Source organism: Pelophylax lessonae, assembly GCF_965119305.1.
Source record: "Pelophylax lessonae genome assembly, chromosome: 10".
In the NCBI taxonomy this organism is placed as follows: domain Eukaryota; kingdom Metazoa; phylum Chordata; class Amphibia; order Anura; family Ranidae; genus Pelophylax; species Pelophylax lessonae.
The window spans coordinates 38823168-38839160 of NC_138777.1; the positions used below are offsets into that span (position 1 = coordinate 38823168).

Below are 15993 nucleotides of genomic sequence, written 5' to 3' on the forward strand. Positions count from 1 at the left end.
GGGGTGCACACAACAAAGAATTGCCAACTTTGCTGAAAGTCAGAGCTCGGGCCCCCCGAGTCCCATAGTGATGTGCATCTGCCCTTCAATAGGTATTTGTGTGATGTGGGAGGAGGGGGGAAGTAGTTGTATGTCTTGTACACTATGACCTAGGGGACCCCAGGTTTTCTCTGTACGCAGAAGTCTGACAAATAGAGAGTATGTACTGCTACTTTATGTTTCCTGCTTTGCACAGTTGTGGATTATAAAGTATTTTCTGATGAAGTGGAGAAGATGTTAGGGTAATTGGCGCTGCCAAATACTAAATTAAAATGTAAAAGTGTGTCTCATAGATCTAGGTACATTTAAAATGTTCTGAAACAGTTATTGCTGTAGGTGGTGGTCCCTATAATATAACTAATGGTCTTGATGGTAAGCCACAATAAATATTTGAAGATGTCAATAAATTAATAATAAAAATTAACCATTCATCAATAAATATCACAAATAAATACTTGGTAGCAATACATTAATAAGGCAACCCAATCAATAAAAGCAGTTAAGTATCTCAAAGTTCAAAGGGTAGTGACTCTTAAAACAATTGGTGTGAACACTAGGTGGCAGTGTTGATCAAAATTAAGTAGAGATGTCTGAGTGACTGGAAAGTGCCAGGTGCTATAATTAGGTCAAAAACCTAAGTGGAGTGCAAAAAAATGGGTATCTAAGTGAAATCAAATAAATATTTGCACATCGCTCATCCCCATTACCTACCATTTGAGGGAGGAAATACCACTGGTCCCACCAGGAAAGGAGAGGCTCACCGAGGTCCATCGGGGTTTTACCCCAATTATCCAACGCTGGTTACCCCTGTAGGGGTGCCGCTCTCTGGTGAGTGCGGGCTTTTTAGGAAGGGGAGCACGGAATTCCCTCACCCAGCACCCACATCCTGATCCACACCAGGAGACACCCCCTCTATCCATGCGATTTTCTTTGGCACGTCCTATCACCATATTGCACGTTTTTGGACTATTATATTGAGCATATATTTTGCTTTGGACTTTTTTCACTTTAATATGGACTAATTTATTATTATTTATATTCATATTTATTTAACCACCAGAATTCACCTATTTAATTGTTTTTTATCATTCACTTGGCACATCATATGCATTTTTATACTACTTGGCTTGTTTCTATATTTATTTGATTTCACTTAGATACCCATTTTTTTTGCACTCCACTTAGGTTTTTGACCTAATTATAGCACCTGGCACTTTCCAGTCACTCAGACATCTCTACTTAATTTTGATCAACACTGCCACCTAGTGTTCACACCAATTGTTTTAAGAGTCACTACCCTTTGAACTTTGAGATACTTAACTGCTTTTATTGATTGGGTTGCCTTATTAATGTATTGCTACCAAGTATTTATTTGTGATATTTATTGATGAATGGTTAATTTTTATTATTAATTTATTGACATCTTCAAATATTTATTGTGGCTTACCATCAAGACCATTAGTTATATTATAGGGACCACCACCTACAGCAATAACTGTTTCGGAACATTTTAAATGTACCTAGATCTATGAGACACACTTTTACATTTTAATTTAGTATTTGGCAGCGCCAATTACCCTAACATCTTCTCCACTTTCAGATATAGTTTTACTATATTTTTGGGGTAGGCTGCAGCCAACCACACAATTAGATCCATTAGCGCGGAATTCTTTCTTCAATATTTTCTGATGAAGGCCTTGTTCACATGTGCTCGAAATAGGAACGATTAACAAACGCGCCCAATGTGTTAATGTGCGTTGTTCGGTGCATCTGAAGTGCGTTAAAGGGGTGTTCAAATAGCTCCCCAATCACCCTATGCACATTTGACATGTGTTAAAAACGCACCCCAGATGCATTTTTTTTTTATGTGAACAAGACCTAACGTGCCGCAAACGTTGCTTGGATGGAAGATGTTGATCTTTTCCTAAGACATCAAAAATATTTACTACATACTGTAAATATCTCAGATTTCCGGGTAATTTCTATGACATTCCATAACTAAGATTTAGTTCATCGGATATTTTTTCTGCCACCAGCTTCAGTCTACACTTTTCTAGTGCTTTTATCAGGGCAGACACATTTGCATTCTCTCTCTTCTTTTTCTTCCATTCCTGCAGACATCCCCTTATTTGTTCCCTTAGGTTCTGAGGGTTAGCATAGATAATTTGGTCCATTGTGCTATCGTTAACCCCAAGACTGCGCATCAGCATCTTCCAATCTCTCGCCACATTTTCACATATTATGTCAAAGGCCTTGCCAAGTTGGTCTGTGGAACAAGGAAAAAGAAAAATTGTTAAACGAAAATATTATGCATACAAAATTGAATGTAACCTATATAAAAGCTAAACAAGGCACTTTGTAATGGAAGATGCCCATGCAACAGCAGTTATTAATTTGCCGAGACTCTCTATTTGCCTGTTCAGTTTTTTGTCCGCATTTTGACAGCCGATTGTGGCGGACCAATATTGAATCATTGGGCTGCCGGGTGGAAATGGATTTGTGTCTGTTTATACTATAATGAAGATGATGCTCTTTTTGTATTACAACATTGATTAGATGGTAATAATAAAGGCAAACTCTCTCCATGAACACAATGACATAAACATCAATTTCTTTTATTAATAGACAGGTACAAATCTACACTAAAGTTTGGTAAAATCCTTGCAGTGTTTACATCACATGCGATTCTTCAGCAGTGCGATTTGGGCCATTATTCTGTATGGCTCAAATCGCAACTAATCCGCACCAAAATCATGCAGAACCCTTTTTTTGGCTGCACTCACAAGGATGTTCACACCCATGCGATCGGATTCTACAAATTGCACTGCATTTTCTGAACCGATCTTGGGGTGTCATACACATCCGCAGCGATTTGCATGAACAAGGTGCGATGTGAACTGGCAGTTCTAAAAGCCGGGAGGTGGGCGTTTGGGTCATGTGACTGACATAATTGGCTGCCGCGGCACACACATGATCGGAAGGCTCCCGATTGCAAGTATGCATGCTGCCGTGCTAGCAGCGTGCAGGGAGCATGCTCTTAGCGCGGTGAGTTGTTTTACACACTAATGCATATATGCATCTTGTCATCTCCAAGGGATTACATTCATATTTTTAAATACAAGCTTTGTAGGTACATAAATCTGACCTGGTATCAGCTTCTTGCAATCACTGTACAGCAGGCCTAGTGTGTGAGGAGAAGAAGCAGCAGCACCAGGAGCCAATGAGTTCATATGCTGTCAAAAAGCATGCTGATAGAAGGCAGAAGTGACAGAAAGATGAGTTTATCACTTTGCTGCTTCTTCTTTCACTGACCAGTCACAGGGTGAAGTTGGTCCAGGATGACCTGGGCTTAGAGGAAGTGTGCTAAATCTTGCAATCACTGTACAGCAGGCCTAGAGTGTGAGGAGAAGAAGCAGCAGCACCAGGAGCCAATGAGTTCATATGCTGACAAAAAGCATGCTGATAGAAGGCAGAAGTGACAGAAAGATGAGTTTATCACTGTGCTGCTTCTTCTTTCACTGACCAGTCACAGGTTGAAGTTGGTCCAGGATGACCTGGGCTTAGAGGAAGTGTGCTAAATGATCCTGGCCATTAGACTGAACATCTAGTGGCAGAAAAAGAGCGCTGCGGGGGAAATCTGAGAAGTTAAGTTGAATAGTGCAGCAAAAGCTAGTTTTGTTATTTTATCATTTCATAGTCTATTCATTTTTGTTTGGAGTTACTTTTTTTTAAATTGTATTACCGTTTGGAAACTTTGTTGAGAGTTTAATGATCTGGTTAAGCTCCACTTCATTTCTGGAAAATATTGGGGGTAGTAAAACAAGGCTGTAGTACCCAATAAGACAGGTTTCCATGTGATAGAAGAAACATGAAAATGGTCCTAAAAAGGTTGAAAAAAAATCCTTGCAATATTTACTGTACAACTACAACTAACTTTCCCCGCACTGGATCCCCGGGATCTCACCAGCATTACACTGACATCCCCACCGGGGAGCAGAGCACAGCATCCGGACTGCGGATTGCACAACTAGAGGGGCCAGGAACACAGAATAGGGACCCGAGAAGAGGAGGATCCGGGCTGCTCTATGCAAAACCAGCTGCACAGAGGAGCAAGTCCAACAGTGAGAGGCTGCAACAAAGGCTGGTCTGAATCAGACATTTGTGAACACAGGCAAGAACTGAACAGGCATTCGATTTACAGTGATATGGTGAATGAGGGATTCACCCTTCCTCCTCTCCACTCACTGTGAGCCCGGAATAACATCCAAGGTTACCTTAAGGAGGAATCTGGGAACTTACCTGTGAAGCCTGTTTGACCTGTATGTCATATGACATTATAGGTCCATACCATCTGGTGAGCGCCCATTTTATTTGTTCCATCTGGTGACGGGATCTGAACATCTTTTTCACCATCTTTTCCTGTGCTGGATTAATCCTTCACTTTTGGGACTTTCAATGTTTCATTTGTCAGTTTATATGGGACTTTATTTCACATGTACATTTTTTCACCTGTGTTTCATATAACACCTTATGGGACTTTCATTATTGTTATGTGATATGTTTATATGATTTATTACTATGTTTTTTGGTGAATGTTCTTAGTTCACTCATCACATTTAGCGCTGCACATAATATTTATCCATTCTAATTTCTTGCCCTTCCCTGAGCTACTCACTTACTATATTGAAAATAAAATAGGAAATATGTTTTTTGCCTAATATCTACGTTAAATCACATTGCTAATTGCATATTGTACTTTGCAACCTAAATACTGAAATTTGCACTTTAAACTGTCATTTTGTAACTTTTGGAAATGCCAGAAAAAAACGTAGCTGTGCCAGTAAGTATTGAGTGTCATGCCAGTAAATTTCAATCTAGTAGGTTGGCAACACTGCAAAGCAGCCAGTAAGACATATAGGATACTCTTCTTTAAATGATTGGTGCTGTATCCCCCAAATAATGTTTACTCGAGTTCAGCTCTAAAGCTGAACTCTGGGCAAAATGTTTTCTTCTTGTGCAGTGAGTCTGTGCACGCACTGCATGGGTTAACTGCTCTTTTTATTCTAGGGGAGAGGACAGCAGAGATATATACACCTGATCTGCCGATCCTCCCTGTACGATCTGGCACCCCTCTACTCCAGGGGTCTTGAGCACGCTCAAAAGCCAGGAACAGTCCACTGCTGGACCGTGGGGGAGCACAGTTTTCCTGAGGATTGGCCGATCAGGTGAGTTTAAACTTTGTGCTCACCCCCAGAAAAAATGAGCAGTGGACCAATGCAGTATGGGCACAGCCCCACTGAATGGGAAAAAATAGCCCAGGGATGGGCTTTAAAGATGAAAAAATTAACTATACTTTGCTATCTAGTAGATTTTATTCTGCGCGCTTAGGGTTATCTAAAAAACTGATCCACCCAAAAAACTGTTGTCTGTATTTGTGGATATACTCCAAAAACCTTCTTCTTCTTGCTGCAGTAGTCTCATTCTTCCTATTGTATTTTGTATAGCAGTTGTATAATTATTATGGATACAGGCACTCTCAGACCCATTACAATGGATCACACTTGTTTTTGTCCCCTTCAATATTTTACAGTAGCTAACTCAATATTTCTGTACTTGGATAAGATATTGTCACACTACTCCTCAAATTACATGATCTGTAATCCAGGCCCAGCATCTGAAAATGCACGCCACTGATGTACAGATTTTAGGAGAAATAGTATTTACCAACAAAGGGGTTCTTTCATAGTGTACTCCGCTCTGTTTATCAGACAATCTTTGAACAGATCCCCTACTGAATTGGAGCAGAACAGGATGGATGGGCCTGTTTAGTTTCTCGTCTGCATTTTAAAAGCAGATTGTGGTGACCCTTTATTGAATCAGTGGGCTACCAGACAGAAACGTACTTGTGCCTGTTTACATTAGACCACCTCAGATCCATGACGTCTAGGTATGGAAAAATGGAAAATGACACAGTCCTTTTCCATTTTTATATCCAGACCAGGACGGACTCAGAGGTAGGCGGATTTAAACCTTTTACTTTAATTTCCATCTGCCTGTACATAGACCTGCATGGAGCTTCCAATCAGTTCTCCCTGAAAAATTGACAGGTAGACTTAATTGAAAGCCCACGTTAAGGCTGGGTTCACACATGTCCAGCTGCGGTTTGCAGTCCAGAGCATTTCTGTCTACCGGTGTTCCGTGATAAAAGCATACCCCGTGAGAAATGTATACCAACGTCACTTCCTGTGAGGAACAGCTGAGCAGCGTAGCAGTGCGCATGCTCACAGCCCCGGATACGTAATGGAACAGCTGAGGAGCTGACTAGTGCGAACGCACGGAGAGTATGAAATGATCACGGCAGTGTGTGTAATGCGGCGGTTACATGAAAATAGCTCGGCTGCAATATGAGTCATCTCCGCTCCTGTCCCTGTCACTTCCCTGATCTGGGCTAGTAAATATAAAAGCGGCTCTCGGCTCCGTGATTTATCTTTTCATACACTCGCCGCCGCTTTTATATTTACTAGCCCAGATCAGGGAAGTGACAGGGATAGGAGCGGAGATGACTCATTGCAGCCGAGCTGTTTTACTGTAAACGCCGCAACAGCTGAGGCGGTGTAACGTTACACACACTGCCGTGAAAAATCCATACCCTCCAAGCATGCGCACTAATCAGCTCCTCAGCTGTTCAATGTTCAATGACGTAGTGGTGACGTAGGTGCACCGGAAGTGACGAGGGTATGCATTTCTCACGGGTAGGTTTTTTTCACGGAACACCGGTTCAGGTGCGATTCAGAGCTTATTTTCCCCTGAATTCACACATGAACTAGACCCAAAAATGCACAGGATCCTTTTCTAAATTACACTGCAGCCGCCCCAGACATATGTGAACTGGGTCCACTGAAAGCCAGTTACATTCACATGTTAGGCGAATTGGATGTGGTTAAAAATGCATCCAATTCACATATATGTGAACCCAGCCTAAAGGGGGCCTAACTCAGAGCAATCACAGCTAAAGCCTAATAAATAAAAATACTAGCAAATACTGAGCGTGTTCCTTGCATAGATTATTACTGGAAATGTGGCTTAGTCTTCTAGAACATGTTGTAGCTAAAAAAAAAAAAAAAAAAGTGTAATAGACAGTATCTCAGAAAAGTGAATACACCCCTCACATTTTTGTAAATATTTTATTAAATCTTTTCGTGTGACAGCACTGAAGAAATTACACTTTGCTACAATGTAAAGTAGTGGGTGTACAGCTTGTATAACAGTGTAAACTTGCTGTCCCCTCAAAATAACACAACACAGCCATTAATGTCTAAACCGCTGGCAACAAAAGTGAGTACACTCATGGGTGTCCGCAGAACTTTTTCAGGGGGGAGGGGTGTCTTTTTAGGGTCACCCATGCTCCGACCCTTTTTGCCCACATAGATCCCCCTTTAGAGCAGGCCAGGGTCCCCCATAAATCCCCTTTTAGAGCATAGATCCCTATTTAGTCTTCCCTGTTCATCTATATTCCCCGTGCTACCAGGTTTTCCTGCACCACTGAGTTTCTCCCTTCAAAGAATATATATATTTAGCCAATATGACCCCCTTTAGAGCAGGCCAGGATCCCCATAGATCCCCTTTAGAGCAGACCAGGGTCCCCATAGATCCCCCTTTAGAGCAGCCCAGGCCAGGGTCCCCCATAGATCCCCCTTTAGAGCAAATGGCCAAAAAAATGCCTGCAACAAAAACGCTCAGGTGTGTTGTTGCAGGTGTTTTTTTGGGCATTTTTTGGGCGTCTTTGGAGGCAGGCATAACATCTGAACTTCTATATAGGGGTATATATACACACACACTTATATGTATATATACACATACACACATATAGGTGTGATAGGAGCGGAGCCCAATGCCTGCAAATAATTTCATTAGCGCAGGCATAGGGTTCTGCTACTTTCACACCTATATGTGTGTGTATGTGTATATATACATATAAGTGTGTGTGTATATATACCCCTATACAGAAGTTCAGATGTTATGCCTGCCTTCAATGACGCCCAAAAATGCCCAAAAAAATGCCTGCAACAAAAACCCCCAGGTGTGTTGTTGCAGGCGTTTTTTGGGCATTTTTTAGGCGTCTTTGGAGGCAGGCATAACATCTGAACTTCTGTATAGGGGTATATATACACACATATAGGTGTGATAGGAGCGGAGCCCTATGCCTGCAAATAATTTCATTAGCGCAGGCATAGGGTTCCGCTACTTTCACACCTATATGTGTGTATGTGTATACAGTGGGTACGGAAAGTATTCAGACCCCCTTAAATTTTTCACTCTTTGTTATATTGCAGCCATTTGCTAAAATCATTTAGGTTCATTCTTCTTCCTCATGAATGTACACATAGCACCCCATACTGACAGAAAAACACAGAATTGTTGACATTGTTGCAGATTTATTAAAAAAGAAAAACTGAAATATCACATGGTCCTAAGTATTCAGACCCTTTGCTGTGACACTCATATATTTAACTCAGGTGCTTTCCATTTCTTCTGATCATCCTTGAGATGGTTCTACACCTTCATTTGAGTCCAGCTGTGTTTGATTATACTGATTGGACTTGATTAGGAAAGCCACACACCTGTCAATATAAGACCTTCCAGATCACAATGCATGTCAGAGCAAATGAGAATCATGAGGTCAAAGGAACTGCCTGAAGAGCTCAGAGACAGAATTGTGGCAAGGCACAGATCTGGCCAAGGTTACAAAAAGATTTCTGCTGCACTTAAGGTTCCTAAGAGCACAGTGGCCTCCATAATCCTCAAATGGAAGACGTTTGGGACGACCAGAACCCTTCCTAGATCTGGCCGTCCGGCCAAACTGAGCTATCGGGGGAGAAGAGCCTTGGTGAGAGAGGTAAAGAAGAACCCAAAGATCACTGTGGCTGAGCTCCAGAGATGCAGTCAGGAGATGGGAGAAAGTTGTAGAAAGTCAACCATCACTGCAGCCCTCCACCAGTCGGGGCTGTGTTTTTCTGTCAGTATGGGGTGCTATGTGTACATTCATGAGGAAGAAGAATGAACCTAAATGATTTTAGCAAATGGCTGCAATATAACAAAGAGTGAAAAATTTAAGGGGGTCTGAATACTTTCCGTACCCACTGTATATACATATATGTGTGTGTGTATATATACCCCTACACAGAAGTTCAGATGTCATGCCTGCTTCCAAAGACGTCCACAAAAAAGCCCAATAAACGCCTGCAACCAAAACGACCAGGTGTGAAAATAGCAGAGCCCTATGCCTGCTCTACTGCAATTCTAATACAAACAATCTTTTTTTTTTCTGGTTCTGGACATGCTACAGAGCTGAAACTTCACAGGTACACTTTTTAGACCCCCCAGACACTAAATCCAAAGAAATCTAATTTTTTTTTTCAATATTTTTTTCAATAATTGGCTCTCTATCAAAAACAACAATTTTTAAGAACTTTTTTTGTGTGATTCATAGTCCCTTGGGCATGACCCAGAACCCTAGGCACTTTTTAGGGGCATTTATTGGGTTTTAGGGCTGTTTAAATGGTGTTTTTTGATTACCGAAGTTCGGGTCCCATTGATTTCAATGGGGTTCTGGAATCCGGACCCGAACTTTCGGGAAGTTCGGGTGTTCTGGTCGAACCGAACTTTTCAAAAGTTCGATCATCCCTAATGCTGGCAGCACTCATACGTCTATTTCCCGAAGACAACCTCTGGATAGGACGCTGAGCATGTGCACTCAATTTCTTTGGTCGACCATGGCGAGGCCTGTTCTGAGTAGAACCTGTCCTGTTAAACCACTGTATGGTCTTGGCCACCGTGCTGCAGCTCAGTTTCAGGGTCTTGGCAATCTTCTTATAGCCTAGGTCATCTTTATGTAGAGCAACAATTCTTTTTTTCAGATCCTCAGAGAGTTCTTTGCCATGAGGAGCCATGTTGAACTTCCAGTGACCACTATGAGAGAGTGAGAGCGATAACATCAAATTTAACACACCTGCTCCCCATTCACACCTGTGACCTTGTAACACTAACGATTCACAGGGAAAGGGACTCTGGGTTGGGGAGGGAAAATGGGTAATTGGACCCAATGTGGACATTTTCACTTAGGGGGTGTACTCACTTTTGTTACCAGATGTTTAGACATTAATGGCTGTGTGTTGAGTTATTTTGAGGGGACAGCAAATTTACACTGTTATACAAGCTGTACACTCACTACTTTACATCGTAGGAAAGTGTCATTTCTTCAGGGTTGTCACATTATAAGATATAAAAAAAATATTTACAAAAATATGAGGGGTGTACTCACTTGTGAGATACTGTAAATGTTTTAGGGTTTCTAAATAAACAATATTTTTTTGTACAATTTAAATAGTAAAAGTGTGCCAGTTTGCTGAGTGATAAAAGGTCAAAGAGAACAAAAAGCATCATGCCTGTTTATAACAGAAAAATAAAAATTATCATTACCATACATTACCACAGGATATTGGGAATGTCGTATGGCCTCTATCACTGGCTGTGCAGTACATTGATACTGGAAATGTGTGTGTCTTCGGGGTTCCGATTTAACAGAACCCGTGCAAAAGTCACTTTCAAATGTTTTATTAAGGCCTTGTGCACACTGAACAAGCCCCTCTGAACACCAGAACTGCTGGCACGAAAATGCACCTCAAAAATTTTGCTAAAAGCTGCATATTTATGCGCATCTAGCATTTAAGCATAATTGCATTCGTTTGGCAAGAATATTCATTTATTATAGCCATTGGAGTGCAGGAATGCTCAAATGTTATACGTGTCTGTTCTTTAAGCATGTTTAAATGTGTTTAGGTGCGTTTGTGCATTACGCTTTATATGTGCATAGACACATAAGCTAACATAACGGCGCTTTTACAGGCTGGAAAAAAAACGCTCAATGTGTATAAGCTCAGTTTCTCAAGCTCTTTTTTAAAGTGGAGTTCCACCCTAAAATTTAACTTCGTTCCATCTTCTTGCTCCGGGTCACCTGAAAAACAAATGGATAATCGCAATTTTTTTTTTTTTTACTTACCTTGATTTAGAAGAAAATATACTCACCTTACTTCCTCTTCCTCCCTCTGCGGCCACGGCCCGTCGTCACTTCCTGGCTTGCAATGATTCCTGGGAGCTGAACGTCATCGCTCCCAGGAATCAATGCGCCTGCACCGGCCCCGACGTCAGTTCCGGTGCAGGCGCCGTCATACCTTGCTAAACAGCTTCTGGGCATGCCCAGGAGCTGTGCAGGGATGACGCTGCAGCCCCGGAAGTGACGGCGGGGCCGGTGCAGCGCATCGTGGGACCGAGGAGGACGGAAGAGGACGCAGAAGAGGATCGCGCTGGCTTCAGCTGCCCACACCTGAGATGGCAGCGCTGGATAATACATTTTCAAGGTAAGTATTTCTTCTAAAAGGTAAGTGCAACCCGGGACAGATCAGAGGCTATCCATTGTGGAATGCACTAGCCCTGACTGTCCCGGGGGTATTTTTATGTATTTTTTTTGTTTTAGGTGGAACTCCGCTTTAAGCTTGGTGTGCATGAGACCTAAAATAAAATAAGACCACCCCAAATCCAGTTTGCTTATCTCCACTAACAACATTTTTACCTTCATCTGGATGTTCAAATACAGAAGTTTCCTCTCTTGAAGTCGGCGGCGCCTGGAATTCTTTCACTTCTTTTGCAAGATCATGTCTTAGTGTATGCTGTAAAAGTTCAATCAGGAAATTCAGGTTGTCTTTCGAGATCTCTGTCAGCTCCATGAGTTTCATGAATAGATCTGTCGGACTTGTAATGGTTTCCATTTTCTTTCGAGGTATCTTATCCTGGCAAAGAAACTTCATGTTGCTTAGATCTGCCTCACTCAGTTTTCCTGCTATTCTTAGAAGCATGACATTGAATTCCTCCATTTCTACGTGTGGTTTATCTGTCAATACACAACTGTTTTCTGTTAACGGTTGATGAAGACTGGCCTGAATCGCCTAGATCTGGAAAAGAAATTGAAATAAATTGTCTTTATATCTCACTTTCATTTTACTCAGCTATCATCCCCCCTCCTATACTTTCACTATTTACACACAATGTGAAATTTTATAGAAAAAAAAAAAGTAGCTGTTTGTTTAAGTAAAAGAAAATGTATAAAGGAGAGATTATAACAACAAACCTCTTAATTCTCGTTTGCTCGGAAGATCTGTTAGTGTTCACCGTGAAGTTGTACACACTCACTAAAACCAGGAAGTTAGTAAGAATTGTGAACTGAGCATGTCAACTCTCAACCCTCCCCTCCCCCTCCCAGTGTTTCAAAACTTCTTCAGCTCGTAATAGCCAACACTGAAAAGGCATCATTCAAGATCTATTAAACCAGAATCAAAATTGTTGTACGATAGTGAATATTCATGAAGGATCTTTAGAGAATTTATTGTAGAATTAGTGCAGTTTAAGTAAAATAGGGGGGATTATTGTTGTAGGCTTAGTCATAGGACTATCACAGCTTGCTTTCACTTTCAGTTACTTTTTGTCCTGATTGTTGGCAGGAAGCTCAGTTTTAATGCTAAATCACTTCAAATTTAGCCTGCATTCACACCCAGTAGAGTGTAATTCTGGTGATTTTTTAGTGTTTTCTTTCTTAACCACTTCAGCCCCGGTAGGTTTTACTCCCGTAATGACCAGACCATTTTTTTGTGAATCAGCACTACGTTACTTCAACGAAAAATTGCATGGTCGTGCGACGATGTACAACTGATGTCCTTTTTTTCCTCACAAATAGAGCTTTCTTTTGGTGGTATTTGATCACCTCGGCTGGTTTTTAGATTTTGCGCTATAAACAAAAAAAGAGCGACAATTTTGAAAAAAAAACACAATATTATTTACTTTCTGCTATGAAACATTCCCAATAAAAAAAAATTACAAAATCTATTTTTTTTCAGTTTAGGCCAATTTGTATTCTGCTACATATTTTTGGTAAAAAAAAAATCCCAAAAAGCGTATTTTAATTGGTTTGCGCAAACGTTATAGTGTTTACAAATTACGGGATCGATTTTTGAACTTTTTTTTTTGTTTTATTAGTAATGGTGGCGATCAGAAATTTTTAGCGGGACTGTGACATTGCAGAGGACAGATCGGGCCCCTAACTGCCATTTTTTACACTTTTTGGGGACCAGTGACATTAATACAGTAATCAGTGCTAAATATTATGCACTGTTACTGTATAAATGACACTGGATGGGAAGTGGTTAACACTGGGGGTGATCTAAGTGGTTAATGTATGCCTAACTGTTCTTACTGACTGTGGGGGGGGGGGGGTTCTGTGACAGGCACAGAGAGATCGGGGTTGTAGCTTAGCTGAAACTCCTGATCTCTCTCTCTGCCTATATGACAAAAGACTCGCCTGCTTTGTTTACATCTTCTGTCAGTTTCTCTGACGATCGCGGGAGGCCGGCTGCAAATGCTGCTGCTCCTCCCGCGGGCTGCCTGCCGCTGTGTTTAATCACGTGCGCGCTGCCGAGACGGCGTGCACAAAATCTCGTAGATCTACGGGATTTTTCGCATCTGAGACGCCCTGCCGCAGTATATCTGCGTGGGGCGGTCGTCAAGTGGTTAAGCATTTTACAAGCTTTGTGCGTTTTTCTTTTATATTAGGCTGTTTTCTGGGCTGGACAAGGGGAGAAGAGTGCAAAACAATGCGTGAAAACACTTGTGCCGCATGTTTACAGGTGCTCCAGTAGAAGTTTGTGAGGCCAGATTATGTAAAAAAATAAAAATAAAATAAAACTCATGTACTATCAAGCTTACAAGTGGCTGAGTGTTGAAATGTGATTACAAAGAAAGGGGCTGTGCATGTTGAGTGTATTAAGGCGTAAGTAAACGGCTCAGGTGTGAATGGGGCTTAATGTGAAAGGACCCTTAGTGCAGCATATCCAGAGCAAAGAGTCCCAAGGAAACAATGCTAACATGTCTGTATAGATTATTAGTATATATATATATATAATAGCCTCAGGGGTGTAGAGATCATATAAACTTACAGTGGTGCAACTTTGTAATTTTGACAGCTTAAAGATCTTATACCTTACTAGCTTTTACTTGGAAATCTGAAATACACCATGCTTCTACATTTTGTTAAAAAATATATATATTTTTTTTTTTGTTTACAAAATATTTTATTGGAAAGTCATATTTGAACAATAAGAAGATCAATACAACCGTATAGAGATCAATGTAGCACAATAACAGCATACAAAAACAAATTTGCGTAGATTATACAAAGAATACATAACATTAAGCAGCCATGTAGTTTAAAAAAGACATGTCAAGTATATTAGATTATCTCCGTACACAGTGTAAACAACCAGAGTGTTAGAAATGAAAAGAAAAAATGGAAACTGCTAACAGGCAAATTTATCCCAAACATCCCATTTAGTATGGAAAACCGACATACTTCCCTGAATTGAATGTAGTACCTTTTCTGACATTTTGATGTTTTCCATTCTGGAGACAACCTGTTTCCAGGAGATCAGATCGGACCTCCAGTTGGAAGCCACCATCCATTGAACAGAAGACAACAGGGTGTAGAATAACTTGGACTTTTGGGAGGGGACTCCCCTGATGTTAGTATACAAAATGCACATGCTTGGTGTGAGGGGAATGACTGAATCAGCAATGATTGACAACAGTCGACTCACGTTTCTCCAGATAGGCTGGAGATGATTACACCCCCAAAATATATGCATAAGAGTGCCTTCCTCGGAACACCCTCTGAAACACCTAGGAGAGACTGAATCGTAATAAGAATGTAGCAGAGAGGGAGTAAGATACCACCTGGTAATCAACTTAATTGGAGAGTCTCTGCTTGTAGAAGATCTGGTTCCTGCTCTCATATTTTTTATCATACACCTCCAGTCCAAAATGGAAAAGGAGGTATTCAATTCCTCCTCCCATTTAAGCATATACTTGTGCTTCTCCGGCATAAAGGAATTATTGATATGTATATATAACAAGGAAATTAGGCCCTTACCTCTAGGGAAAGAGCAACACATATTTTCAAAGGGGGTGAAGGGAGGGGATAAAGTTAAGGAGTGTTTTGAGTAGAAGAAATCTCTAATGATCTCATAGTGGGCGCGTTCGGATTCCGGTAGTTTATGTATCGCTAGGATTTGATCAAAAGAGTTAAATACATTCCCCGTAGAAAGAGCCCTCAGGGAGACCAGGCCTTTCCGCAGCCATGGTCTAAGAAGGTCTCTGTCCAAGGGGAAAGACTGTGAGTCAACTTCTGACATAAAGGTTGCCAATGGAGAAATTTGTGAGAGCATGGAGCATGCATTTTTATATTTATGCCACAATTGAAGGAGATTATGCACGAGTTTATTAGATTGAAGGAGTTTTTTGAGAATGTTGGGTGTTGACCAGAGGCAAGCCTGCAAAGAGTATGGTGCAACAGAAGACCTCTCAAATGAAAGCCAGGGTATATCACTCCGATCGTAGTGCCAATGCGCAATCTGTATATACTTTGTTGCCAAGTAATAGGACCACAGGTCAGGAAGACCCAACCCCCCCAGTTCTTGTGATGCATGAGAAACTTGTTTACTAAGCCTAGGCTTTTTACCATTCCACACAAACCTAGACAGTTCCCTCTGAAATCTCATTATGTGTGATTTAGGTACCAACACTGGGAGTGCTCTAAAGAGAAAAAGAATTTTCGGGATGATCACCATCTTCACCGCTGCCACTCTGCCCAGCAGCGAGATGTGATGAGAGGACCAAAATTGAAGCAGAGCTCCTAGTTTTTTAAACATAGGGGGAATGTTAGTAATGTATAGGGATTCAAAATAGGGGGTAATTAATACGCCCAAGTATCTAAAGGATCCAGAACACCACGAGAAAGAAAAACTCTCTCTGATGGATGTCTGCATCCAAGGAGGCATATGCAGTGGCATCAGA

General features: G+C 41.2%; 1 protein-coding gene across 1 annotated transcript; it reads right to left on the reverse strand.

Annotated features, from left to right (window-relative positions):
- Nucleotides 1–1931: 1931 nt before the first annotated feature.
- FADD (Fas associated via death domain) lies at nt 1932–12330 on the reverse strand. The gene is made up of 3 exons (XM_082269724.1): nt 12224–12330; nt 11669–12047; nt 1932–2305 (listed from the first exon to the last, which is right to left on the reverse strand). Exons 2-3 carry the CDS (start codon nt 11967–11969, stop codon nt 2022–2024), a joined length of 585 nt encoding a protein of 194 aa, XP_082125850.1. The 5' UTR covers nt 11970–12047; nt 12224–12330; the 3' UTR covers nt 1932–2021.
- Nucleotides 12331–15993: the final 3663 nt, after the last annotated feature.